Here is a 27,126-nt window from a genome sequence, read left to right as displayed (position 1 = left end):
CCCCCTAGTATGCGCCTATATGGGCGGCAGAAGACGGCGCTTACTAGGAATTCACGTACACTGAATACATAAACTCATGGAAAAAATTACGTATGGGCGGCACCCCCCTTCATGGGCAACCCTTGAGACTCGTGTCAGGCCTAAGTATAGTACTATACAGGGGAACTATCTAAGACATAATACCTAAGATAAAGTAAACCAACAAGATTATGGCTTTAGTAAGTCAACAAAGATATGGCATAACTATGCCAACAAGAATATGGCTGCTCACCTTAACCCAAGAAGACAACAGTCTTGATGGAGGTAAGGAGGGGATCTGAGGCAGGATGAGGCGCCTAGCGTGCATGTCCTGCATCACCCACCACACTACACAACACACCACCTTCCTAACCACTCTTGTCACCAGCACTTTCGACACTTTCGCTACGTAATGCACTCCCTTCGTTCATACACTCTTCAAAGTCTGTTTCTGACACCTCAGACATCACATCATTCTCTTGATCCTCCTCAGGATATGGCTTTTCTGATGTTGAAGGGAGTGATTCCTCACTTTCTTGGAGCCGAAGGCAATGGGTGATGAGGGTTTGCTTCTGTCTGTTTACTTCCTGGTTGTGCTTGTCTATGTAGTAGCGGAAGGTTCTATCCAGTGAAGCCATCACCTTCTCCATTCGCAACTGAGAGCGTTCGATGTCCTTGAATTCTTCCTTGAATTTATCGAGGGCACACAGTACCTGGCTGATCTCCATCATGGACAAATCTATGCTCTGAATCACTGTTGTTACTGGCTTTTCTGCTGCGATCTCCTGCTCCGTGTCGGCATCATCCACTCGCTGCACAACTTCCTGGGGTTCCTGCTCCACTGCTGCTGAATGTAAGCCCCTGGTCTCCTCCAGCGTGACAGCCTGAAACCCGGGCACAGCTTGTGCAGTTGTGAGAGCAGCTGCCTCGGCAGCGGCCAGGGACTGAAAGCCACTTCCCGATACTATTTCACACAGGTGTGGTACAAGGAGGCGCCGAGCATGGTTAATTGTTGCAGCTGTTATATCTGCCCAAGAGGACAATAAGAATGTGATGGCATCCTTGAGGTTGAATGACTGCCAAAAAGCCATAACAGTCTTCTCAGGAGTTGAAGCTGATGGTACGGGTGCTGTGCGTGGAGCGGGTGAAGCGGGTGGCAAGTCCAAACCATCCTTGGTGTCCATGACATCACTCCCAGTTGTGTCCAAGTCAAGAATTGCCTGCAGTTCCTCAGAGCTGTCGATCTTGCTGTGGAAATGATTATAGAGGCGTTGGTGGTATAGCTGCTGTACTTTGCAATTCACTCCTGGTCTAGCGGTTGGATGAGAGAGGTCATTCTGGGTAGCAAAAAAACAATCTTGCATTCCTTGCTGAGGTCTCCTAGCCAGGTTGGATGACTTGGGGCATTGTTGAGGATGAGGAGCACCTTGAAGGGGTGGCAATGTCGCGTACTCTTGGTAACCCCGGATTTAAGCCAATCTTCGCTGCCTGTCTCGCTTACAATGAAGTTAATGCGTGTGCTGTTAAAAAATTCACTGAAATTAGAAAAAAAATAGGTCCTTGCATACAATGAGGATCGCGTACTCTGAATTTGTGTATTAGGGGGATGTACTGTACTTAAATGCACTTACATTTTCCATTTCCTAACTGTCCTCCATCACTGTGCATTCAGTGACTTAATTTCTCCCGCGGACCACAAGTTTACTCTTCCCTACATTCACCTTTAGATTCCATTTCATACATACTCTCTTAAACTCATTGACCGAGTCTTGCAGTTCCTCTTTGTCTTTGCTTAGCAATACAGTATCATCTGGAAACAGCAGAACAGGAAGCTTCGAAATGCCGCCCTCTCACATTAGTTCCACTCCAAGATCTTCCACCCAACCTTATATCTCTTTTTACTCCATCCAGCTACAGATTGAACAACCATGGAGACATGAGACTTCCCTGTTTCAGCTCAACATTCAGATAGAAAAATTCACTCACTTCACCATCCACATGCACAGCAACCCTAGCATCCTCATATATACTCTTCTTAGCATTCAACAGCTTCCTATTTACTCCATATATTTTAAATATTTCCACATTCCCTGTCTATCTTCTCAGTCACATGCTTTCTCCAGATTCATGAAGGCAGCATATAATGTCTTTTCCTTCTCTAGAAATTTTTCCACCAAACACCTATGGATGATTATCTGATCTACACAACCTCTTCCCTTTCCTGAAACCTCCCTGTTCATCTCTAGCTTATTCCTCTGTTACTTCTTAGTGTAACTGGTAAAATATATGGTAGAATTCTCATTGATAGGGTTAGGCATATGACAGAGGAGCTAGTTGGAGAAGAACAAGGGGGATTTAGGAGGGGGAAAGGGTGTGTAGATCAGATATTTGTTCTACGATGTTTAGTGGAGAAGTATCTAGAGAAGGGAAGGAAAGTGTATGCTGCCTTCATGGACTTGGAGAAAGCTTATGACAGAATAGATAGGCAAGGTATATGGAAGGTATTAAGAATATATGGAGTGGAGGGGAAACTGTTGAGTGCTGTGAAGAGTATGTACGAGGGAGCTAGGGCTACGGTGCGAGTGGATAGTGAGCTGAGTGAGTTCTTTGATCTCAATGTGGGACTGAAACAGGGTTGTGTTATGTCTCCATGGCTGCTTAATATATACATGGATGGGGTTGTAAAGGAGGTGCAGGGTAGGGCAGTGGATGTGGGGGTGGCTCTAATGAATGAGGGTGAGATTTGGAAGCTTCCGGTGTTGCTGTTTGCTGATGATACAGTACTGTTGAGTGAAGATGAATGGGAGCTGCAAGGTTTGGTGAATGAATTTGGGACAGTGTGTAGGAGGAGGAATCTGAAAGTTAATGTAAACAAATGTAAAGTTATGGTGTTTGAGAGGAATGAAGTCACAGAGTGTGCAGTGAGGTTGGATGGTGAGGATATGGAGAATGTGAGTGCATTCAAGTACTTGGGTAGTGTGATGAGTAAGGATGGAACTTTGGGGGATGAAGTGCGTGAAAAGGTACAGCAGGGAAGGAAGGTTGTTGGTACACTGAAAGCAGTGATGAGAAATAGGGAGGTGAGTATGGAAGTTAAGAAGTCACTGCATGATAGTATTGTGATCCCTACCCTGATGTATGGAAGTGAGGCATGGGCCTTGCAAGAGGGGAACAAGTCAAGAGTGAGAGCAGTGGAAATCAGTTACTTGAGAGGAGCATATGAAGTGACGTGGAGGGACAGGTTGACGAATGAAGAAGTGAAGGAACGCTGTGGGGTGGATGTGGATGTGGTTGAGAAGATTAGGAGATATACACTGAGGTGGTTTGGACATGTGAAGAGAATTGAGAATGAAAGACTGACTAAGAGGGTGTATGTAGGTGAGGTGGAGGGAGGGAGAGGGAGAGGTAGACCGAGGATGAGGTGGAGGGATGGAGTTGAGAGGTATATGAGGGAGGGGGGGGGTGAGTTGGGGGGAGGGTAGTCAAATGGTGGGTGACAGAGCGACTTGGAGGCATTTTGTCTGCGGCCACCCTTTGCGGGATTAGGGCGTCGGGCTATAGATAGATAGATAGATAGATAGACATCCCTAACTCGGTCAGTAAATATCCTACCATAAACTTTTCCAACTGCAATAAGAAAACATGCCCCAGTGATTACCACACACTTCTTTTTCCCCTTTTCCTTTCTGCTGTGTAGGGGAATAATTATACCTGACCCCCAGCCCTCCGGGGCTCAGCCTTCCTCCAGGCCAATCAGTACATCTTCCCTATCCATTCTACTAGTCTCCCCCCTGTGCATCAGCATTTCACCATACACTTCATCAATTCCTGGGGCTTTCCCCAGCATGACTTTCTTCATTGCTTCCACTACTTCCATCCTACTGATCTATTAATTACCACCACAGTCAAATAAAAAAGGGTAATTTCCATCACTGGCATCTACTGAGACACTTTATAAGAGAGTGTGAACTGCATAAAATGTTACTGGTAGTACATTACAGAGTTGTTTGTGTGTTGAAGCCAGTCATGACAAGGCATGCTGTTACTGTGGTAACCGATATGTAGCTCCCCAGTGACCTACTTCAATGGTGGCCTGTATCTTCAAGTACTGGACAGTATACTGTATACAATACTCACCACTTATATCCAGGGCCATGTAAATGTATTCCATTTGAAATATTACTTTCTCAAAAAAACACCCCATAGATGTAACACATGTTATTGCAGTGCCTTGCAGTAGTGCAAAATGCGTAAGGTACATCCATTCTCTTAAATATTATTCGTTATTTTACTCATAAAAACATGGATAAAACTAAAGAAATAAATCTTGAGCAGTTATTGGTGAACTGATGATATGGAATGATATGTTGTACTGTACAGTAGAATTATTATGACTCCTCTGCTCGTATGTCAGCTGTGTATACAACCGTGACCCATCTGTCAATTTCTTCCCAATCTGACTGCCGTCACTCCATCCTCACTCACCACCAAGCTTTATTGCAGAAAAATAAAATAAATGTATAGGAATTGCAAACATGGTAATTTTTGTCCAACAGATCAAACCATCATTCCTATCAACAAAATATTCTCTTCTCTGCTAGTGCAAATGCATTCTAAGATGAATTTATGTGGTCCACAAAATCATCTTAGAATGCATGTGCACTGACAGAGAAGGGAAAATCTAGATGATAGGAATGAATATTTGCTTTGCTGGACAGAGTTACCATGCTTGTAATGCCATGTATGTATTTATTTTATTTTCTGCCGAACAGCTGAGTGGAGAGTGAGGGGTGGAGTGACAGTGGTCAGGTGGAGAAGAAATGCACAGGCAGGCTGTGGCTGTATACACAGCTGGTGTGTAATGATTCTGTTGTACAGTACAACATTTTTCCTGTATAAGTTTCTCAATAAATGTTCACTATTTTTTTCTTTAATTATTTTTCCATGTTTTTATTAATAACATACGCGATAATATTTGATACAGTGGACTTACCAAGGTATGGTAAGACACTCCAAGCTTTGTCCAGTAAGAGTCAGTTTGTTAAGAAGAAAATGCTGCTGGGACCACATATTTTTGGCCAGTGAAGAGTAGCCGTGTGTAGTAAGAATCGGTTTGTTAGGAAGAAAACTGTACTGGTACCACACATTTTCGGCCGATGAAGAGTATGCCAGTTTTCAGTGGATTTACTTGTATCACTTTTTGCCAAAAAATTCCTTGAACTGGGATTCCTGGGGCTTTATGTAATAAATTGTGGAATTTCCTACATTATATGCTGTCATCAGTGGCTTACAGTTTTACAGTGTTCACCATTTTCAAGCTTACTCCAAATGTCCAGCTTCAGTTTCAAGGTGAGCACCACATGCGTACTGTATTTGCCTGTGTATTAGGCCGACCTTTGTATGTGACTGCTCCCAATAATTTCATACAAAATTTGGGTTTAGAGATATACTCTTTGCATAAGATGAGCCCCAACTCTTTAGACCAGTGGTTCTTAACCTTTTTAATACCATGCCCCCTGTAGTGGTTGGTCCTTCCCTCCATGTCCCCCTTGCATCTTCAACGAAATTGATAAAATTCCCTCCCAGATTTTATGGAAAAACTGAAAAAAATGGGTGTTTTTAGTCTTTTTATTGAGCATGAATTCTGTGCGAACAATATATCGAGCATATTTAATGAGGTTACTTTCGTACTAGTTTAACCCCTAAAACGCGGCCGTGGACAGCCAACCCCCCCCATGTGTGGCGGGGTTGTATCGCGGTCTGAGTATCTGTAGGAAAATATTTGCCAAAAATCAGAGATTAACCCTAGAACATTATAATTTTTATGGCAGATAGTACTTACATTCAGCTTTCTCCAGAGACAGGTGTTGAGCCTTCGTGGACTACCCAAGGACTTGTGGAGACTTGCAAAGTTGGGTAACAAAATCTTCAATTTCACACATCCAGCAACCTGGTTTCCCCTCTGCCACAGCCTCAGTCTGTCACAGTAAACTTTATACTACAATGTACAGATAGTTTGGAATCTGTATTTGTACAATAAGCACTGAAAATAAGGCTAAAATCAACGGAGCGTACGGCCGACATGCGGCGCGGCGGCGGTCTTCCTGTCGCTCAACAAACATTTCCCTTTTCACAGCTAAAAACACGTATACTACATTATTTTCCATCATAGTACTTCCCAAAGGCTCGCATGTCACTATTACGGCCATAAAATTCACTGTCACTGCCAGTAATGTGAAGCGGGAATGATAAAGACCACCGCGGCATGCTTTTATTCTGCCTTATGCCCGTCACTTTATTCTCGTTCCTGTCGGCCGCTTGCACTTCATTTTTATCGCTCACTTTCACTCTCGCTGTCAGTTTAGTGCCTAATTCATCACTGTCACTGTCATTACTTATAAAAATAATATTTCCAACACACCAAACTGTCACTGTCATAACATAGAATAGAAATAAATGCTTACAACTTCTTACACTGGAGTTTCTGTCACTGTCAATACTTATATTACTATGTAAAATAATTTACACTGAAATCACTGTCACTGTCAGTGCTTTTACAACGACATATACTAATTTACACTCAACTGACTGTCACTGTCAGTAAGTACAAGAAGACTAAGCACTAGTATCACTGTCACTCTCAGTATTATTTACAGATTTCCACCCTTATTTTCAATATCTACTTAGGCTGTGGTAGTCAAAGAAACATGGGTAAGCGCACAGGGGAATCTGACACTCTTTGCACTGCAAGGAGGTGCGTCTAAAAGTCCGTTCCTGCCGGTTGGTGTGGCTGCAAACGTAGCACCTCCTCAGTGCTTTCCCCCTCTTGGCAGTGCTAGGCAGTGGCTTGAGGCGGTGTCGCTGAAGGTAGTCCAGGCACTGTAGGCGGTCTGGACGTGTCCGTGGGTGGCACCTGGGACCTGTCCAAAATGCTGAAGTAGCTGGTGAGCACAAGTCTTTGAAAACCACCTGAGAGAGTAATTAGCTGGCTTCTTGTTCTTGATCTTATACAGGATGAAGGCGTTCAGCATACACATATCCAGCAAGTGCAAGAACACCTTCCTGTACCAGCGCCGGTTCCTCCTCAGGCAGTCAATCTCTCCGATCATCATATCGGACTTGTCCACCAACCGCATATTGACGTTGTAGTCAATTACAGCATCAGGCTTCATCACAGGCTTGCCAGTCCTTCTGTCAACCTTCCCTGTGGCTTGGATTTCCCCCTTGTGTACTGTGGTGAGCATATTGACAATCCTTTTGTCGTGCCACCGTATCGCCAGCATCTTGTCGGATTTCTTCAGGTGCACGTCTCCCCGCTTAGATCTTGCAGCCTCAGGGAAGCCAGGGTAGTGTGCCCTATTGCTCCTGACAGTGCCACAGGAGCCGACGCCGTGCTCTGAAAGGTACTTGGCGAGTTTCGGTGCTGTATAATAATTGTCAGTATACAGGACATGATTCCTGTGGAAGTACTTTTCCAGAAGCATTTTCACCACAGAGCCAGAGAATCCAAGGGGGTCGGTCTTGTCCAAGTCCACATTGCTGGTGGTGTAGATGACGAAGTCTAGGATGAACCCCGTCTTGCAGTCGCACAGCACGAAAAACTTTATTCCAAAGCGGTGGCGTTTGCTAGGAATATACTGCACGAACCGAAGACGGCCCCTGAACAAAACCAAGGACTCGTCGATAACAACTTTCTTGAAGGGCCAAAGGAACTTCATAAACTTATCCTTGATCAAGTTCAGGATTTCCCTCACTTTCCATGGGGGGTCAGTCTGGGAAGGCTCATCGTTGTTAGCGAAGTGCAGGTACGTCATGAGTTGCCTGAAACGATCCCGAGTCATGTACTTGTTGAAGATGGCAGTGGGGCACAGGTCGTCAGCACTCCAGTACTCCTCGAGCTTGTGCTTCTAGGTATGTGGCATGAGAAGCATCAAGGCGATGAATACAAATAGTTCGCGGATCATCACAGGAACCCATGATGCCATCCGCGACGTGGATGGCGTGGCACCTTCACTGTCACGAACTGCAGCACGTTGTCCTTCGTACCTGTTGGTCTCGGTACAAATATGCTGCATTACTTCGTCATCTAGGAAGGCCAACAGGTAGTCCAAATATTCACCACCCTCGGGGACAGGGAAGTCAGCCTGGATCCTAGACCCAGTAGAATCAAAGGGCAGATCCTCTTGCACAAAATCAGAGCCCTCAGACCACACGAAGGTGTCCAGAGTGCCCTGCCTAGGCTGGGAGTGGGAGGGTGAGGCAGGCCGTGTGGCAGTGGATGAGGCAGGCCGTGTGGCAGTGGGTGAGGTAGGTCGCGAATATGCGGTGGTGGTGGTGGTGGGGAGAGTGGGAGAAGGTTCAAGGTCACTCACAGTAGGCTGGGTGGTGAGTTGCCTAGTGTGAGAAACCTTACCACTAATTTTACTACTACTAGCCACTTTCCTACTCATGCCAGCACGAACACGGGGCCTACGGAAACCTCTATGACTACCAGACTGCTTACTTCCCTTCTGAGGTGGTGAAGGAGACTCCGAAGACTCTGGAGAAATCACAGCAGACGATGAGGAAGAGATAATGGGGCTGGGGGAGCGAGGCGGTATGGTGGCGGCCTGACCTGAGTGTGGGGACAATGGCCGGCCTGCGGGGTACAATGACTGAGAACCGGGGTCACCACTTCGCTTCCTCTGTGCCCCCTTGCCATATGCCACTCCCTTCTTCTGTGGAGCCTTGCATGACGAGGTACTAGGCACAGCAGTGAGCTCTTCCTGCACCTCAGACTCATCACTGGACAATAATGTGTCTGATTCGGCAAGACTCGACCACACACCAACATCACTACCGTAGTCCATAGAGGCTTTCATTAGTTCTCGGCCTATAGCCGACTCACTCAGGCCCTTTGCACTCCCTAGTAAGGGTTTAGAAGGGGTAGAGGTCGCAAAGCCCTTTTGCGGAGGGCTGGAAGGCACTGACTCGGAAGAGCTAGAATTCGCCATAATGTCACCTTGAAAGCCTGCGGTAAACTGACGCTAAACAGGGGAAAACCGTGCGAAAAAAAGCTAGTGTGACAACTGGGGAAACAAGCATTTCCAATTAGCATAAACTGCTTGTGAGAGGAGAGCGCAGATCGACATTTCTGAGCAGTCAGCATGCTGCCATATATCACAGCCAGGCTGGCCGGGCCGTGGTGGTGGTGGGGGGGTGGAAAAAACGCGATACTTGGCAACAACGGAGGTCAGTAGTACAAAGGTCAAATATGCTAATTGTAGCTAAAGGGTGGCGGTACTGATAGACAATACCAGCTGGAACCTCCTTGCCCACATTTATTCAAAATTAACTCGAATCGCAAACGCTATGATCCGCCGTTATGTCCTTTTTGACGATCATCGCAAAAGCGACGCTCCGCGTTTAAAGGGTTAATCTGATACTTGACACATGCTTCTTAGCAACGAGATTTTGAATGCCCTGTTGAATGCCAGAGGGTGCGCAACATACGGTAAGTCCCCTTCAACGTTCAGCCAGTTTCTGTACTTGGTCTTTACAGCACAAGCATGGGAAATGCAGCTTCACAGAGATACGTGGATCCAAACATTGTCAGAATCCGAAGAGCTTGATGTGGGATCAGAGGGTAAACAGGAAGGCACTTGACCCAGAATGTCTCAAAATCCAGTTCTTTGAAACCCTCTTCAGCTGAGGAGTTGAACTTTAACTCAAGAATCTCCTCTTGTACTTCATCCTAAACATTAGCTACCTGACATTGAGGTGGGTTCCTGACTAATTTCCAGGCTTCCTGCTTCTCATCTGTATATGAGAAGTATCTGATTAGGTCTGCTTTCAAGTCAGATGAGTGATTTTTTTTTTTATTTGATAAACTCAGAATCAAGGCAACTGCAAATGAGAGCAGAATCCAAACTACTAAAACTGGCTGTATTTCCATCCTGAATTTGACATTTCCAGATGTCAGGTTTTGCCATGAAGGCTCGAATGGTGTCATGGTGCATCATCATGTTAATGTTTTTCCCTCATGGTTTAAGGTTGATTGCAGTCAGCGCTTCGAAGATGTCCACCAGGTAAACTAGAGATAGCAGAATGCCTTCAGACTGGAACTGGTCATGAAGATCTACCTTTGGCTGTGAATCTAGAAATATTGATACTTCTCGTAGTCCATAAAGCCCTCCAAGCACATTCTGTATTTCTTTCATAAACATCTTGATATCGGCCACGCTCTTGTTAAGAGAAAAACAAATGTAATTAGAGAAATTCCTACTTTTTCCCCCAGGCTCACACCCCCCCTGGAATTTACTATGCCCCCCCAGGTTGAGAACCTCTGTTGTAGACACTGGGAGCTTGCTGCCCCAGGAACCTCAGTCCTTTATCACTCTTCCCACTGACCAGTGGAGTGATACTACTGTCAAGTTGCCTAAGGCGCGGCTAATTAGTTGTGAACCACGCCTGTGCCATCAAAAACTGTGCCATACAAACAACTAAACCTGTGGGGAAAATGAAATTTGGTTCTGGACGTTCGCCCAAAGTCCCCCTTTTCACCCCTTTTTTCCCCATTTTTCCTCACTTTACACAGGCACACAGTTAAGCAATCAGTCAATGCATGTATTACATGTAACAATTGGCACAAGAAACGGGAGGGTGATCAGTCTTGTATCTGCTTGGGCATACCATGTGCTGCAGATCAAGCGAAAGAAAGCTCAGCCAAGTAGACACAGATCAGCCGACCAACCAAAACATTAAAGATGGCGGAGGCTGCCTGGTCAAGCACTGATTGAAGAAGTTTATTTGATAAAGTTTGTATGCTCAAGCATCAATAAAACTTGCATTTAACACATTAATAATCATTCATATATACGTGATGATGATGATGGGAGACATTATACTTCGTCTTAGCTCAGAGATAGGTGCATCATCACTAACCCGTTCATAGCGGTTTTATGAACAAACCTATAAACTAGTCACAATACCCAAAGAGTCTTTAATGTTTCATTACTGAACAAAATGAATTTGGTGAAGTTTAACCTCCTTATAAGAGAGAAAAAAGTCCACAGTTGGAGCACTTGTAGTACGGAGCTGAAGTGGTCGCCATCTTCTTTGATATACAGACAGGGGAGTGCGCCGCCAGGGGAATTTGCCTGCACGTTTCAAACCTTGCCGTTCCCGCGCCATAGGTAGTTTATGGGCATGGTTCGTTTTTTGGGGGTCTGGCACCTTGCTATGTCATAGAAAACCGTGGCACAGAAGCCTGCGTCGTAGGCAACTTGACCCTATTTACATGTTGCTAAGCAACCCAGCCTATGATTAGGTTTTATTTTAAACCTTTGTCTTCTATGGATTTTAAAGGCTGTCTAAGCTGCATGTGCCACCTCCGATATCAAAGTGGGTTATAATTTAATATTTGAGTATAAACTCCTACAGGTACTGTATTAAAAACTTAAAATCATGTTACCATGGATCTTATAAAATAGGTTAAAAGGAAGTTACATTTTATTAGAGTCATCACATCAACTGTCAGTGATTAAAAACCTTCAAAATCAGCATCATCCACATTTGACATCATCAGTTCATAAACTTCATCCTGCACTAATGTTTGCAGTTCTTCATCGTAAGGATCATACTCTGACTTCAAAATTGAAGCTTCGGCATCGGCTTCCTCTTCCTCACCTGCCCACAAAATGTCATCTATGCCATCCACTGAACTGGATATTCCACATTTCTTGGAAGGATTTGATGACTGTTTTCACAGAAATATCATTCCATGCCTTGATAAAAAAAATCACAGCTCATCGTGACATGAAGCACACATATTCCGGCCACTTGTATATGACTTTTCACCACTGATCATTCACATGTTCCATTGCTCATGGATGCGGTCTTTGAATGGTTTATTCTGATAGACATCAAGTTGTTGTCGGATTGAAGTTAATCCACCGGGAATAATGTGAATGTCACTGTTGTTTATCGCTGTTGGTAATGAGCCCTGCTTCAGATCTAGCAACCCTTCTCTTGGTGGTAATTTGTAAACAGCCCAGCCAGCATTACTGAGACACACGATGGTGTTCATGGCGTGGGCTCAACAAGTTATTCATCTTGCTTGTCTTTGTGGCTGTGTCCATGAAGATATTTTTTTTATAAAAGTTTGCCTTCGTGTAGAAAACAAGTTGTTTGATGATGATGTTAGTAATTTCAATAGTTTTTGTCCGTATATGTACAATGTTCAGGGAAACAAGGGTCAAGGTGGGTGTTTAACGATGTTCCCTATCACACCTATGGATCCCATAACCACAGGATGTAGAGGTTAGGATTTTATACCCAGTGCTTAGGACAACCCCCAATTTTTGAGCATTTTTTTATGAGGTTCAAAAGTCGCCCTATACACTGGCAGATATGGTATGTATTGTTTGTACAGTACTCTAAACATCAGGGAGTGTATAAATCGCCATCTCTCACAGCACAACAGCGAGAGTGCTTGTCTGCTGTGGTGACGGTAAGCAGACTGGGGATTTGACACTGGAGAGTAAGGACTTTGGGGGTGTGGATGGTGACCAATTTAGGAGGAGGGGAAAAGGAAGTCCGAGATGGGGATTAACTAGGAAACATCCTTCACCGTAAATGCCCTCACCTCACTTCACCCAGCTTCACCCGGTCTTACATGATACGTGACTATCTCATGGAATGGTGGGCATTCAGATTGGAGCACACTATTGTATTTTTACCAGCCCATTTTCAGTTTGTCTGTCTGTGTGTCTGTTAGCACGATAACTTAAAAACCGCTCAAGATATCATCTCAAAATTTTACAAGTGCTTAGTAGGGAAAAACAATCAATTACGATTTTTAATTTGGTGAAAATAGGTCAAGGTCTGTGTGTCTGTTAGCATGATAACTTTGCAACCACATAAGATATCATTACAAAATCTTACAGGTGTGTAGTAGGGATGAAAATCTCCTACAAGTATCGTTATCAGTTTCTCTGTGTGTCTGTTAGCACGATAACTATACAACCACTCAAGATATCATCACAGAATTTTACAAGTGTGTAGCAGGGATGGAAATATCTTATGAGTTTGAAATTGGTGAAAGTAGGTCAAGATCTATGTGTCAGCACAATAACTTTACAACTGCCCAAGATATCATCACAAAATTTTACAGGTATGTAGTAGGGATGAAAATCTCCTTTGAGTTCAGAATTGGTGAAAGTATGTCAAGGTCAAGGTCATATTCCGAGCGGCGCTAGATATATATCAGCTCGCGGCTGGTGATTCCCCCACTGTGGGGGCCTCAAGTTATTGATATTTTTGTCAATCCATGAATTTTCACAACTGTTTGATAATCTCGGTTATCTGGATATTGGATATCCGGTATTTTACTGTATTAGTAGAATATGCTGTTGTGCTGGGAGTGCTAGGTTTACAATGGAAGCGTTAAGAATACTTCCCCAGTATCCCTGTTTGTCGTACAAGGCGACTAAAAGGGTTGGCGGAGGGTTAGTGCCCCTCCCCAGAAAACAACTAACTAAAAAGACGAACAAGAAGCCTCAGACAAGGACTGACCAAAAGATGACGACCAAGGACCGGACAAAGGACATGGTAATTGCAACATGGAATGTAAGAGGTGCGAATGATGAGGTGAAAGAGAGAGAGATTGTCCAGGTGCTTGAGGGTGCGAAAGTTGATGTATGTGGAGTAACTGAAACTAAATGGAAAGGAGAGCGTATGAGAGAATGGGAGTATGGATGGGGTATATGTGCAGGAGTAGGTGTGAATGAGAGGGCAAAAGAAGGAGTGTGTATAGTTGTGAGTAAGAGATGGAAGAATAACATAAGAGAGTATGGATCAGTTGGGTCAAGGATTGTGTCGGTAAGGTTGAAAGTTGGAATACAAATGTGGGTGATTGTGTGCGTGTATGCGCCAATGCAAGATCGTGCAAGCTGAGTGAGAGAAGAGTTCTGGACAAATGTGGAAGTGTGCATGGAAAAGTTTGGAAGGAATGAGAGAGTGTTTTTGATCGGTGATATGAATGGTAAAGTAGGGAATGTGAAGGTGGATGGAATAGTTGGTGAGTGGGGTGTGCCTGCCGAGATAGATGAGAATGGCAGTGCCTTAGTAGAGATTTGTGCTGGGAGGGGGGTTGGTGATAACCAATACCCTCTTCAGGCATAAAATGATCCACAGGTATACATGGCGAGTGATGAGAAGGGTGGGTGGTGAACTGAATGAAAGGAAGGCAATGATTGATTATGTTCTTACCTAATTGTATCTTTACAGGAATGAGTCAAGCTCGTACTGTCCCATATCTTAAACCATATTTATCGTACATATCCTTAACCCTTTAACCGGGGGCATTGTTTTGACCCGACTGCCCCCCCCCCCTTGCAGGGGTTCAAGCCAAAATGTAAACAAACTTTAAACCTTTATAACTCTGCACAGAATAAATCTAGAGCGAAAAATAAGGTACCATTAGAAAGTATTAACCTTCGGCTTTGCAATGATGTAGGTTTCATGATTTCGTTGACTATCACTGGATGGGCAGTGCCATTAGAAGTGAGCGATCTAAAATCACTATTTTTTGCTCACACACCATTACCAAATGCCAACCTCATTCTGATAATAATACTATAAACATATATGAACACTGCACATACGATAAACACCCACACTGTGTTCACTGAGGCAGGTAAAAGGCACTGTAATTGCCCGCACTTCACTGCCACATCAGCGCTGTTGTCACTCACAAAGCTGGACAGATACTGATGCGTGTTTGGTCAGGGGTGGGGTGGGGGGCCCGGGGGGTGGGAGGTGGGGGCCCAAGGGGTGGGAGGAGGGAGGTGGGGGTTGGCTGGAGTGAAAGAACTTAATAGCTACTTTCCCTTGAAACAATTGGCGCGCGGAAAAACACGCGGTATTCAAAATATTCACAAACATTCCAGAATGACACCCGCGGTTTGGTCCAGTTTTTGCAATGTCATTCTGGAACGACACCCGCGGTTAAGGGATTAAATTTGTGAATTGTTTTGGCACACACTATTTCATTCGGTAGTGCATTCCATTGATCAATTGCTCTGTTTGGGAAACTGAATTTCCTTACGTCTTTATCACCTCTCTTCTTATGCAGTTTTTTGCAGTGTCCTCTTGCTGATGCTTCTCCATATGTTAAGTAATCATTTATGTCTATTTTCTCCTTTCCTGATATGCACTTATATAGCATTATCATGTCACCTCTTTTCCTTCTCTCCTGTAGTGTTGGTAGATTCAGTTTATTTAGTCTTTCTTCATAGCTTAGGTCCCTTAAGCTTGGTATCCATCTTGTAGCAGCCCTTTGAACTTTTTCAATCTTGTCTATATGCTTTTTGAGATGAGGACTCCAGACTACTGATGCATATTCCAGGGTTGGTCTAATGAATGATGTTATTATCCTTCTTAGCATGTCTTCATTTATGTATGTGAATGCTATTCTCATATTTGCAAGCAGTGTATACATGTTCCGTACCTTCTCGCTGATGTGGTCAGCCGGAGATAGTCTGTTATTTATAATCACGCCTAGGTCTTTCTCTCATTCTGATGTGTATAGGGTTTTATTTCCTAACTTATAATCCCAATCAGGTCTTTTTCTACTTTTACCAAACTTGATTCACAGAAGAAATATGTGCAGCATGAGATGTGGTGAGTGGGATGAAGAGAAGACGGAGGGGTGTGTGTGTGTGGATGAAAGGATGCGAAGATGTGTAATGGATGCAAGAGCTTATAGAGGTTGGGGGAGTGGACTTTCTAACCACTACTTGGTGGTGGCCAGAATCAAGATCCAATTAGGATGGAGAAATACAAGAAGGGAAGGACGGGAAGAAGGAGTATTTGCAAGGAGAGTGGAAAGGTTACAAGAGGATGAGAAAAAGGCAGAATATAAGAGAGAAGTGGAGGAACGATTGGGCAAATATGAATTGGAGCAGATGGAAGACATGGAAGGTGTGTGCAGGATATTCACAGAAGAAATATGTGCAGCATGAGATGTGGTGAGTGGGATGAAGAGAAGACAGAGGGGGGTGCAAGTAACAGCGTGATGGAATGAAGAGGTGAGACAGGCTGTGGCACAAAAGAAGAAAGCATACAATGACTGGATGAGAAATAGGGGCGTGGAAAAAGTTGAGAGGCAGAAGAGAGAGTTATATGTAGAAAGAAAGAGAGAGGTGAAAAGACTACTAAGAGAGAGTAAGAAGAGAGTGGATGAGGAATTTGGAAGGAATTCAAGTGTAAAGTGGAGGGACTGTAAGAAAATGTTCTGGAAAGAGGTGAAGAGGGTAAGACAGGGCGGAAGTGAAGTTAGCAGGGGAGTGAAAGATATAAATGGTAGATTACTAGTGGAGAAGGGAGAAAAAGTGAGCAGGTGGAGAGAACACTTTAAGGAATTGTTGAACATAGAGGATGGAAGTAATGTGAGTATAAGTGGCTGGGGAATGGCTGGGAGAAGAAGGGAGGTGAGAAGAGAGATAGAAATCAGTAAGATAGAAGTTGTGGAAGCAATGAAGAAAGTTAATTTGGGGAAAGCCCCAGGAATTGATGGAGTGTGTGGTGAAATGCTGAAGCATGGGGGAGAGATAGTAGTAGAATGGATGTGGAAGATGTGCAGATTAGCCTGGGAGGAAGGTAGAGTCCCGGAGGATTGGAAGTCATGTATAATTATTCCCTTGTACAAAGGAAAAGGGGAAAAAGAAGTGTGTGGTAATCATAGGGGCATTTGTCTTCTTAGTATAATAGGAAAAGTGTATGGTAGGATAGTTATTGACAGAGTTAGAGAAAGGACAGAGTAATTAGTTGGAGAAGAACAGGGAGGCTTTAGGAAGGGAAGAGGTTATGTAGATCAGATATTCATTCTTAGATCTTTTGTGGAAAACTTTCTAGAGAAGGGAAAGAAGTTGTATGCGGCTTTCATGGATTTGGAGAAAGCATATGACAGGGTGGATAGACAAGGATTGTGGAAAGTATTAAGAATATATGGAGCAGATGGGAAGTTAATGAATGCTGTGAAGAATGTGTATGATGGTGCTGAGGCTGCAGTGCGTGTGGTTGGTGAACTGAATTTATCTCATTCAAGGTTTGGTTGAAACAGGGATGTCATGTCTCCGTGGCTGTTCAGTCTATACATGGATGGGGTAATAAAAGAGGTACATGGTAGGGTAGTGGATGTCGGAGTGGCCCTGGTGAGAGAGGGTAGTGTTTGGAAACTCCCTTTACTGTTGTTTGCAGATGATACTGTGTTGTTGAGTGAAGACGAAGGGGGGCTGCAGGGCTTGGTGGATGAGTTTGGGAGAGTGTGTAAGAAGCGGAATCTAAAGGTGAATGTAGGGAAGAGTAAAGGGATGGTCTTTGAGAGAGGTGAAGTCAGTGAATGTACAGCAAGGTTGGATGGTGAGGAATTGGAAGATGTGAGTACGTTTAAGTACTTGGGTAGTGTGATGAGTAAGGATGGAGGTTTGGAGGGTGAAGTGCTTGAAAGAGTACAACAGGGAAGAAAGGTTGCTGGTTCCTTGATGTCAGTGATAAGAAACAGGGAAGTGAGCATGGAAATGAAAAAGTTACTACATGACAGTATTGTGATACCAACCCTAACATGTGGAAGTGAAGCTTGGACGTTGTTGGAAGGACGAGCGAGAGCAGTGGAAATGAGTTATTTAAGAGGAGCCTGTGGAGTCACATGGAGAGACAGGCTAACAAATGAGGATATAAAGGAGCGTTGTGGTGTGGATTTGGATGTGATAGGAATTGTTAGGAGGAATACACTGAGGTGGTTTGGTCATGTGGAGAGGATGGAGGGTGAAAGACTGATGAAGAGAGTGTATGTGAGTGAAGTGGAGGGGGGGAGAGGGAGGGGGAGGCCGAGGATGAGATGGAGGGATGGGGTGGAGAGGTATGTGAGAGAGGGGTGTGTGAGTTGGGAGCAGGGCAGTGAAATGGTGAGGGACAGGGCGACGTGGAGGCTATTTGTTTGTGGCCACCCCGAACGGGATTGAGGCTTCTGGCAATAGATAGATAGTGATGAGGAAAGTTAGATTGAAATGGTTTGGGCATGTGGAGAGGATGGGGGATGACTGGGTACAGAAAGTGGGAGGTGTTAATGTTAGGAATAGGGTTGTGAGAGGTAGACTGAAAAAGACCTGGGACGAGGTCAGTGAATGTAGCCTAAGAGATAAGGGACTGAATGAGGATGCTGACAGAGATTGAGCAGCATGGAGAGCCACCATTAGGCGACCAAGGCTGATGCATGAAGGCATGTTGGAGCCTTTATAAACAAAGTGAAATGAACTCATTTATTTTCAGACATGTCCTTGAAATCCTACCTCACAAAGGGACCATTGGATATAACGGGCTATCAGCTTTGTTGGATAGGGCTTCTCCCCAATTAGTCTGTTATAGTGATGGTCTACAGTATATCTTTATTCACCTTGAAAAGCTAAGCATTGAAGGTTCTCTGCGATGTATTTTGGTCACAGTGGCTCATGCTGTGCTGAATACAGTAATCCCTCGATTATCTGACATAATAGAGCCAAAGGCATGTCCAGGTAATGGCTTCATCTGGATAATGGACCCATCTGGATAATGGACTTCTCCCATGGTCCCCCTTTGTACATAACCTAACACTGAAAGCCAGTGTAAAAGGCTACTACAGTACATCATACAACACTTATTCCTGTTGTTTAACCATACTCTGTCTGGTCAGGCAGACCTATAAACCACAGCCAAGCGACACTCCCCAACACCCCATACACAAGACACCATACAGCAAATATAAGAACTCAGCACTCAGATAAACAATAAAGTATCAGAACAGCAAACACTAAACTGGAAAAATTACCTCCAAGCACTTGACCACAAAACAAACATCAACAAACCCTGCAAAACAGTAAACAGCATCACACTTTCCAACAGCAACACCACACAATCACATGCTGCCATCACAACAACAGACACCATACCCTCAAACAAACAACAGGCAAACACTCTCATAAATCACTTCACAAGTCAGCCATCTAAATCCCCATCCCGAAGACCGACTTATCATCTGACATAAGAGACTTCCCCACAGACGTAGACTATGCACCTTTCACTTACAACCAGATGAAGCACATCATTAACAACCTCAAGCACTCATCGGCCTGTGGACCAGACAACATAAGCAACATTCACCTTAAACACCTTGGACCACAAGGCATACAAGCACTCACCAACATATCAAACTACAGCTACTCACACAACATAATACCCAATATCTGGAAGTATGGCATTATCATCACTATCCCTAAACCCAACAAAGACCCCATGTTACCCTCCTCACACCGCCCCATCACACTCCTCTGCACCCCCTCTAAAGTCACTGAACAACTGGTACTACAACTTGTCATACCGCACATCTCCCTAGCCTCATCACAACATGGCTTTAGGCCACTACACTCGACAAACACTCTTCTTACAGACCTTACACAGAGAGTTTTCAATGGCATAAATTCAGCTAGGCCACCACACAGAACACTCCTAATCACACTAGACATTTGCAAAGCTTTTGATGTCATCCCCCGCCACAACCTCACAAGCAAATACTCAACACAAACATGCACAATAACACAAAAAGATAGCTGGCAAACTACTTAGCAGGCAGACGTGCACACGTAACATTTCCCGGTCAGTCATCTAACATCAGAAACTTCACAAATGGCATCCCCCAAGGGTCTGTTTTGTCCCCTGCACTCTTTATCCTATACATGCACGACATACCCACACCCCACACACCACAGATACACATAGCTTCCTATGCAGATGATATAACACTTACATGTATGCACCAAAATGCAAACACAGCTGCACACATCATTCGACCTTACCTCAACACACTATACGAATGATTCACCACAAACAGGCTCAAAATAGCCCCAGCCAATTCTACAGTGACCCTTCCCACAAACTGGACAGCAGAACACAGTCACATCCCACACCTCACCATAAACAACACTCCCCTACCACACACACACACTCAAAATCCGTGGTGTAACATACAATACATCAATGTCATTTAAACAACACATCACAAACATTAAAAATAAAATAACACCAAGACTCAATGCTTTGAGGTCACTTGCCCATACAACATTCGGACACAACAAGGAAACCACTACCCCAGTATCCAAACAATAAATATGTTCAGTGATGAATTATGCAAGCCCTGCATGGGCATCTAACCTCACCAAAACACACTACAACACTCTACAGACCATACAGAACTATGCCCTAAAAATAATCACAGGCTGCACAGCTACTACACCCACAGACCACCTACATCAAGAAACCAAAGTCCTCAAAGTCAAGGATCACCTAGACATGAGAGGCACCCAGTTTCTTCCTGCATCCTCCACAAACCCACAACATCCACTATATTACATGGCAACACATCCACCCACACCAAGGAACATCAAAACAACACCCAGCACATGATACCATACACAAATAATGTCATCTCTCCCACCTCAGACCAGCTTCCAGAAGCATATCCACATTTAGATCACTCACCGCTCCATACAGTCACTTAAAGACAACACACAGCTGCATGCACGGCCTCCTGACATCCACCCTTCTGAATCCTATCTCCCTCGTGAGGACAGGGTCCACCTGGTCAGGCTGAGATGTGGGCACCATCCAGCCCTGTTAAGCTACTAGAAGAGGCTGGATGACTCCATCGCTGATGCCTGTCCAGGATGCAACACAGCACCCCATACTATTAAGCACATTATGGAAGACTGCATTGCACACAATCACCTACGCCAACAACACAAGATACTCTCTTTGAGAGCTCTGTGGGAAAGCCCGGTCTCGGCCTTGGCCTTCCTAAGGGACTCGGGGCTGTTCGGCCAGGCTGCCTAGGGAACAACTACTACTACTACTACCACAGCCAAGCAATTACCATGGTCAAGTAGACCCATCAACCACAGACAAGTAATCACCACTGGGAAAACTACCCAGCCAGACAAGTTGGCTTCGTTAGGCTATTCCCACCCATCCGGGTGGAAATGTGACCATAATTTCCACCCGGATGTAACCAATTTGTCTGGATAATATGGAAAAATGTACGAATAATGGTTTTGAACATCCAGATCACAGCATCCCAGTAATGGATTGCCCAGGTAATGCCATCCTGATAATAGAGGGATACTGTATGTGATTAAATATGTATGACAACAATGCAGTATTTCGAAATTTCCTATTGGAATGAAGTGTTGACAGGATCCTTTATTGTTTTTTATACATTAGCATACTGTATATAGTGTTTTCTTTTTCTTTTTTCTTTTCCTTTTAATTTGTAATTTTTTTTAATGTTCATAAATAGGAGGTTTAGTTATTGTACATAATACTGTACTGCGCATATGTTGTATTTTATGGAATATGAAGTGATTCAGCTTTAATTGCTGAGTATTAGTTTACTAACCTGTATCATATTTTAATTGATGTCTCCTGTATAATGTATATAAGGATTTGATTTATGATCATGCCTACCTTAGCCATCACATGGTCTTGTGGCGGTTGTGTCATGATTAACAAACATTCTGAATGCACGATACTGTTTTGGCACAAGTTTTACTTAACCCCTCCATGGCCAACTATGTGGAATTTGCTGGGCCCCACAGGCCAACCCCGCAACCATTTTTCGAAGTTTTGAAAATCGATTTTTTTTTTCTTTGTCATATTGAAGAGGAAGTTCTGACGCACCTGGCCGTGCAGATTTCAGCTTCCTAGACCCATCCTGTGGTGTGCAATCAAAAGCAGAAGTTGCATAAATTTAGGCAGCGATACTAGTCACACATAGGTATTGCAGTGATGCAACATCACACTTTTTTTTTTTTTTTTTTTTTTTTTAAACCAAAAAACATTCTCAATGGTGTTGAAAAGATGTGAAATAACTACTGTGTATATGTGTATTTTGAAGTGTTTCAGTACATAATAATTATATGAGGTTTAAATTAACAAAATTACAGTATACAGTACTGTATTATGAATTTATTTTGCATTTTCGGTGTTTATAAGTGTTTATTGTAGTATCGACGTATTTTTGTAGTCTGGGTGGTGGAGTTTGTTGGAAAAGGGAGGTGAGAGTGTCTGTTTTCAGACCTAAATGAGATAAACATCATCCCTTGAGTGTACAGGCTGGACAGTGAGGGTTGAAATGCGAGACAACCTGCAATTCACACCTTACACGAGCTGAGTAGCAGGAAGGGAAGGGAGACCTTTCCACCCACAAAAGCATCACGTGAACACAGCAAACTTTCCTGTTATGCTTGTAAAAGGCAAAGGATATGTAAAATGATTCAAAACAGTACAACAAACCTGACCAAATAGGTAAAGATACCAAACAAAAATTAGTTTTTCTTTAATTTTCATGTCTTTTTTGTTTATGCCTGTGTTTCTCTATAATTGTAAACAGGGTGGTTGTGTGTGTTTCACAAGGGAGGACAAAGATGATAATTTCTGTCTGGGTAGAGATAATGGGTGTAACTATGTATGTTTAGGCATGGCCACAAGTGAAAAATCGTACATCCACTTGTCACGGCAGCAGGTAGTGAACTGACGAATGAGGTGTAAGAGAGTGAAGTGAAGGTGTGTGAGTTGGGAGCAGGGCAGTGATGTGGAGGCGATTTGTTTGTGGACACCCCGTATGGGATTAAGGCGTTTGGCAATAGATAGATAGATAGACACTGCATTGAATGATCCAAACCAGTACAACACACCTGAGCAAATAGGTAAAGGTACCAAGATGAAAATGGATATTTCTTTTATTATCATGTCTTTTTTTGTTTGTGCCCATATTTATTCATAAGTGTAAACAGGGCAGTTGTGTGTGTTTCTCAAGCGAGGACAAAGATGTTATTTTATGTCTGGGTTGAGATAATGGGTGTAGTTGTGCATATTTAGGCATGGCTATGAGCAAAAAAATCTCATCACAGCAGCAGGCTCTGAACTGCTTGATGGGGTGTATGGGATAGTGTAGGTCAGTCTCAAGATGTTGAAAACGTTCGTTCACTTCCCAAAAATTTTTGTCTTTTTTTATTAGCTATGTGGTAAGTGGGGGCACTCACCATCCACTCACTCGATGTGGTGCTGCTGTTGGGTGAGCTCTTTCCTCTCCTCCATCCTTCTCTCCTTCCATCCTCTTCTGTCATCCTTTCCTTCATTCTTTCCTTGACCTGCCTACGGATAACTTTACACTCCCTCTTCTCTCTTTCTTTCCTTCATTCTTTCCTCTTCCTTCTGCCTGTGGGTGACTCTACACTGAGTGACAAGCCAAATGGTTTCCTGTCTCCAGGAAACTATTTACAATACTGGGTGGTAACCGCATAACCAAATTTTGGCGCTTGGTGGTTTAGTGGGTAATTATTGCACTCCAGTCGTATTGAGCCGGTGAAGATTTATATCCAAGGGGTGGTTGGGGTTGATTGCTCATGTAATGCCACTCAGGGATGAGTGAGGCTGGTCACTCTCATTTTAAATGTCAGGACCAACTTGCCAAGCCCCGGGTTCCTACGCTCCTCTGCGGGGCGACATAGGTTTGGATGATGATTTTTATTAGCTGCGCTCAAATGTCACCAGCTTCACACTACGTCATTTGATGCTGGCGGCTACAGAGGGGTTAATGCATATTTTAGTTTGCATGCTGTTAGGTAGGGTATAATCACTGGGGGGTTGAGGGGCAAAGCCCCCCAGTTAGATTTCAGCATGTCCAGTTAGGTTTCCACTGCTCTTTATGGTTTTAAATTGTATACATTTGAGTTTGTTTTGGCGTGCTGATGTCATGTCCAGTCAGCGGGATCGGCAGTACACACGGTATTGAGGGCATTCAGATGGCATTCTATAATATTGCTAAGTAGGTATATTTTGTTTTTTCTCCAATCTTTTTTAATAAAAAATAAAATACTAATCACCTGAGATGTATCTAGTACTAGAACTATTTTCCTTGAGAATGTGGGTTAATAAGAAAACAGCTTGAATCCCTGTCCCACTGTCTTTCATATTTGCCAATATTTGTTCTGAAGCTAAACTCAAAACTGGGCATTATTTACACATACAGGCTTAATAGTAGCTTACACATGATTGCCTATGCATACATACCATTGATTTTTCATCTTTCCTTTAGATATAAATGTAAAGTTGCAAACCTTGTACAGTGCAGTATTAAAGCAGCATTGGCAAGATCTGCATGTCAGTTAAAGGATTGTTTCACTGTAGAAGCTGAGCTTATACGAAGTTACCAGATGCCATTCATTCACATATTACATGCAGTAAATCACTGCATAATTTACATTATAGTGAGAAGAGTGCATGTATATTTTATGACAAAATAAAGAGTGTAACAACTAATGGGTGCTGGCAGGGGTTGCAGGCAGTTCATGCTTATGTTGACATTGTGTGTTTACAGTACATCTGTACATATATAAACCCACTCAATCACCACACTTACACACTGCCAGTACGGTAGGGCTAGTATACTGTACCCTAATCTTAACTCAGTTTGCCCCCTCCTTTCCTTCTCATACATTTGTTTTGAACCTTTAATGGTTTTCAGTAAGACTGTTCTTTATTAAGCTGGAAGACAGTCTCAAGGTAACAACACCTTCACACAGAATTAGGCTAAACAGTGAAAGAAATTTTGAATACTAGGCATAGTAATATTTCTTCTGTCGGTATCCAATATGACAGTAGAATTCGGTATTGGTTGAGTATCGGAAAAAACGCAAAAATCGGCAATATATCGGTTTGGCAAATTGAATCGGTTACAACACTGTACATTGCTGATCTCATGTCAGTTCAAGTATTTGTCAGTTTTTAGTAGCTCTTATGAGAAGGTATAGCAGAGGAACTGAAGAAGAAAAGAAGCCAGTATGATATGGAGCAAGTTGGAAACTCTTGGTGATGCCAGACCTAGCAGACCTGTTAACTGCAGTTAAGCAGTTGGCTCTGTGGGGTTATCCCATAGGTTTTCTACACATTTGTTGTTTCTGTGTCTTATTGTGGCTAGTATTGTGCAGTGCTTCATAATGTGGGTTATATTGTGTTGACCTCTTCTGGAAGTGGGGCATGTCATCTATGATTTCACCCATTCCAGATCTAAGCTAATCTAAGCTGGTAACTGAGGAGGGCTGGGGGATACCCTGATCTGAGCATAGCTGTGTGAACTTGATATACTCTAAGGATGCATCAGATGAGTAGATGTTGGGGGGAGGGGGGTAGCATAATACAGCCCATTCATTAAATATGACAGTTTCAGTGACACGAAATGCCTAGAGCGCAACAAAGGAGTAAAAAATTAAATAAATGGTAGTGTATAAATTGGTTTTGAAAATGCAAAATCGGGGCGGCAAAGTGAGCCAAATCTGGTGTTGTGCCACTGAGCCCTTGCAGAGCTTGCGAGGAAGTGGCGTGGGTCATGATGTCAGCGCGCCACTGAACCCCATCTCTTCAAGTCAACTAAGCCTTTCTTGCATAGATTTTAAGGTATGGGCTATTGTGTGAGTTATACTTACTGTGTACTTGCATTTAATGTCCCATAATATATAGGCAAAATGATAGACTAGGGGCCAAAGGGGTGACTTTTGAGGCGGCCACCCAACTAAACAAAATTTCTCCCATGAGGGATGTTATTTGTAAAGTGCTAAATTTCTAGAGAGCGAGGTCTTCTACCGCCCAAATTCTCATATGTTAAGCGAGGTCTTGTAGTTCCTGTGCGTGAAATGAGTATGTAGGTTTTTCTTATTGGTTGCGTTGGAGTGTCTGTACGTGGAATATTGTTGAAGAAGGTGTGGTAGTTTTGTGTGGTGAGTGTTTTGTGTGTCCAGGTGTGTGGCTGTGTCATGTTGTGAAAGATGTTGTATGTTAGCACATGCTACCACCTAGATTTGTGTCTCTCACATCAAAATAATCTCTTAACAGTGAGGACTTTGGTTTCAGAATATAAGTGAGCTGTGTGATTGGTTTTGGTGCAACAAGTAATAATGCACAGTGTTGTTCCTTATGGTCTGCAAGATGTTGTACTGTAGTGGGTGTTAGATACGATGGGGGCCCATGCTAGGGAGGTATAAGGTATCACTCATCTGATATACTGTTTGGAGGAAGGGAGTTTCTCTCTCTCTCTCTCCTCTCCTCTCCTCTCCCCTCCTCTCCCCTCTTCTCTTCTCTTCTCTGTCTCTCTCTCTCTCTCTCTCTCTCTCTCTCTCTCTCTCCTCTCCTCTCCTCTCCTCTCTCTTCTCTCTCTTCTCTTCTCTTCTCTTCTCTTCTCTCTCTCTCTCTCTCTCTCTATTCCAGTAAGTGCCCTGAATCTGTTCACTGGGATATCACCACCTCTTGATGTTTTTTTATTTGGTTCTTGAGGGTAAGTCCAGTGTCGTGTGTCACTCCACAGATCTTACTGGAAGGTGTGTGTGTGTGGCACAAGTACGTTGTTAAGTGTGATTTTAGTGGTATACTTGTGTTCATGATTGCTGCTGGTGATGAGTGTTGTGGTGGATTTGGCTGGACCAGTCATCAGCCTGTTTTCCTTTACCCATGCCAGAAGTGTGGTGAGGCAGTTTTGTTGTGTTCAGGCTGCCAGCAATGTGGTTTGTAGAAAATGTACTACTGGAATGATTTAGATGCCACTAGCCTAAATGGTTGCATGGCAAGGAAGAATCAAGCCAAAGTGAAAACAAAAATACCCTGGTGACTGATACAAAACATAGTGGCTGCTTCCTGGGTATGGTCCTTGTATCTGAGTGTAGATTACTTTTGTTTAATGTATGGGTGTGTGTATAAATATATAGATTAGCTCTTGGAGGTGCAGTGTTGTGCAGTAAAATTAATTGTCTGCATTTCAGAGTGGAGCCTCGGAGGACACTGAAAAGAAGAGTAAGAATGAGTGCTTCAAGAAACTCCTTACCATCAAACCGTAAGTGATTAATCAGGTTACTTTTTTTCTTTGAAATTTATTACTTTTATGCATTTACAGACATTTCCCAAAGACCCTGCCATAAATTTTCATGTACAGTTGCTCCCCCTAGTATGCGCGTATATGGGTGGCAGAGGATGTCGCGTACTAGGAATTCG

General features: G+C 43.5%; 1 protein-coding gene across 3 annotated transcripts in view; it reads left to right on the top strand.

Moving 5' to 3' along the window:
• Window positions 1–27,126, top strand: part of kcc (solute carrier family 12 member kcc) — a 1,104,173-nt gene that overhangs the window by 1,059,408 nt on the left and 17,639 nt on the right. For all 3 annotated transcript variants that reach the window (XM_080276408.1, XM_080276407.1, XM_080276406.1), the window contains one exon: window positions 26,898–26,968. In XM_080276408.1, coding sequence (XP_080132534.1) covers window positions 26,898–26,968 — 71 coding nt within the window. The remainder of the gene's footprint in view (window positions 1–26,897; window positions 26,969–27,126) is intronic.

Source organism: Coenobita brevimanus, chromosome 65 (assembly GCF_032717465.1).
Source record: "Coenobita brevimanus isolate Jiangsu-jjx chromosome 65, ASM3271746v2, whole genome shotgun sequence".
NCBI classification, from domain to species: Eukaryota; Metazoa; Arthropoda; class Malacostraca; order Decapoda; family Coenobitidae; genus Coenobita; species Coenobita brevimanus.
The sequence above is the reverse complement of the archived record's forward strand: the minus strand, read 5'-3'. Positions and strand labels throughout refer to the sequence as shown.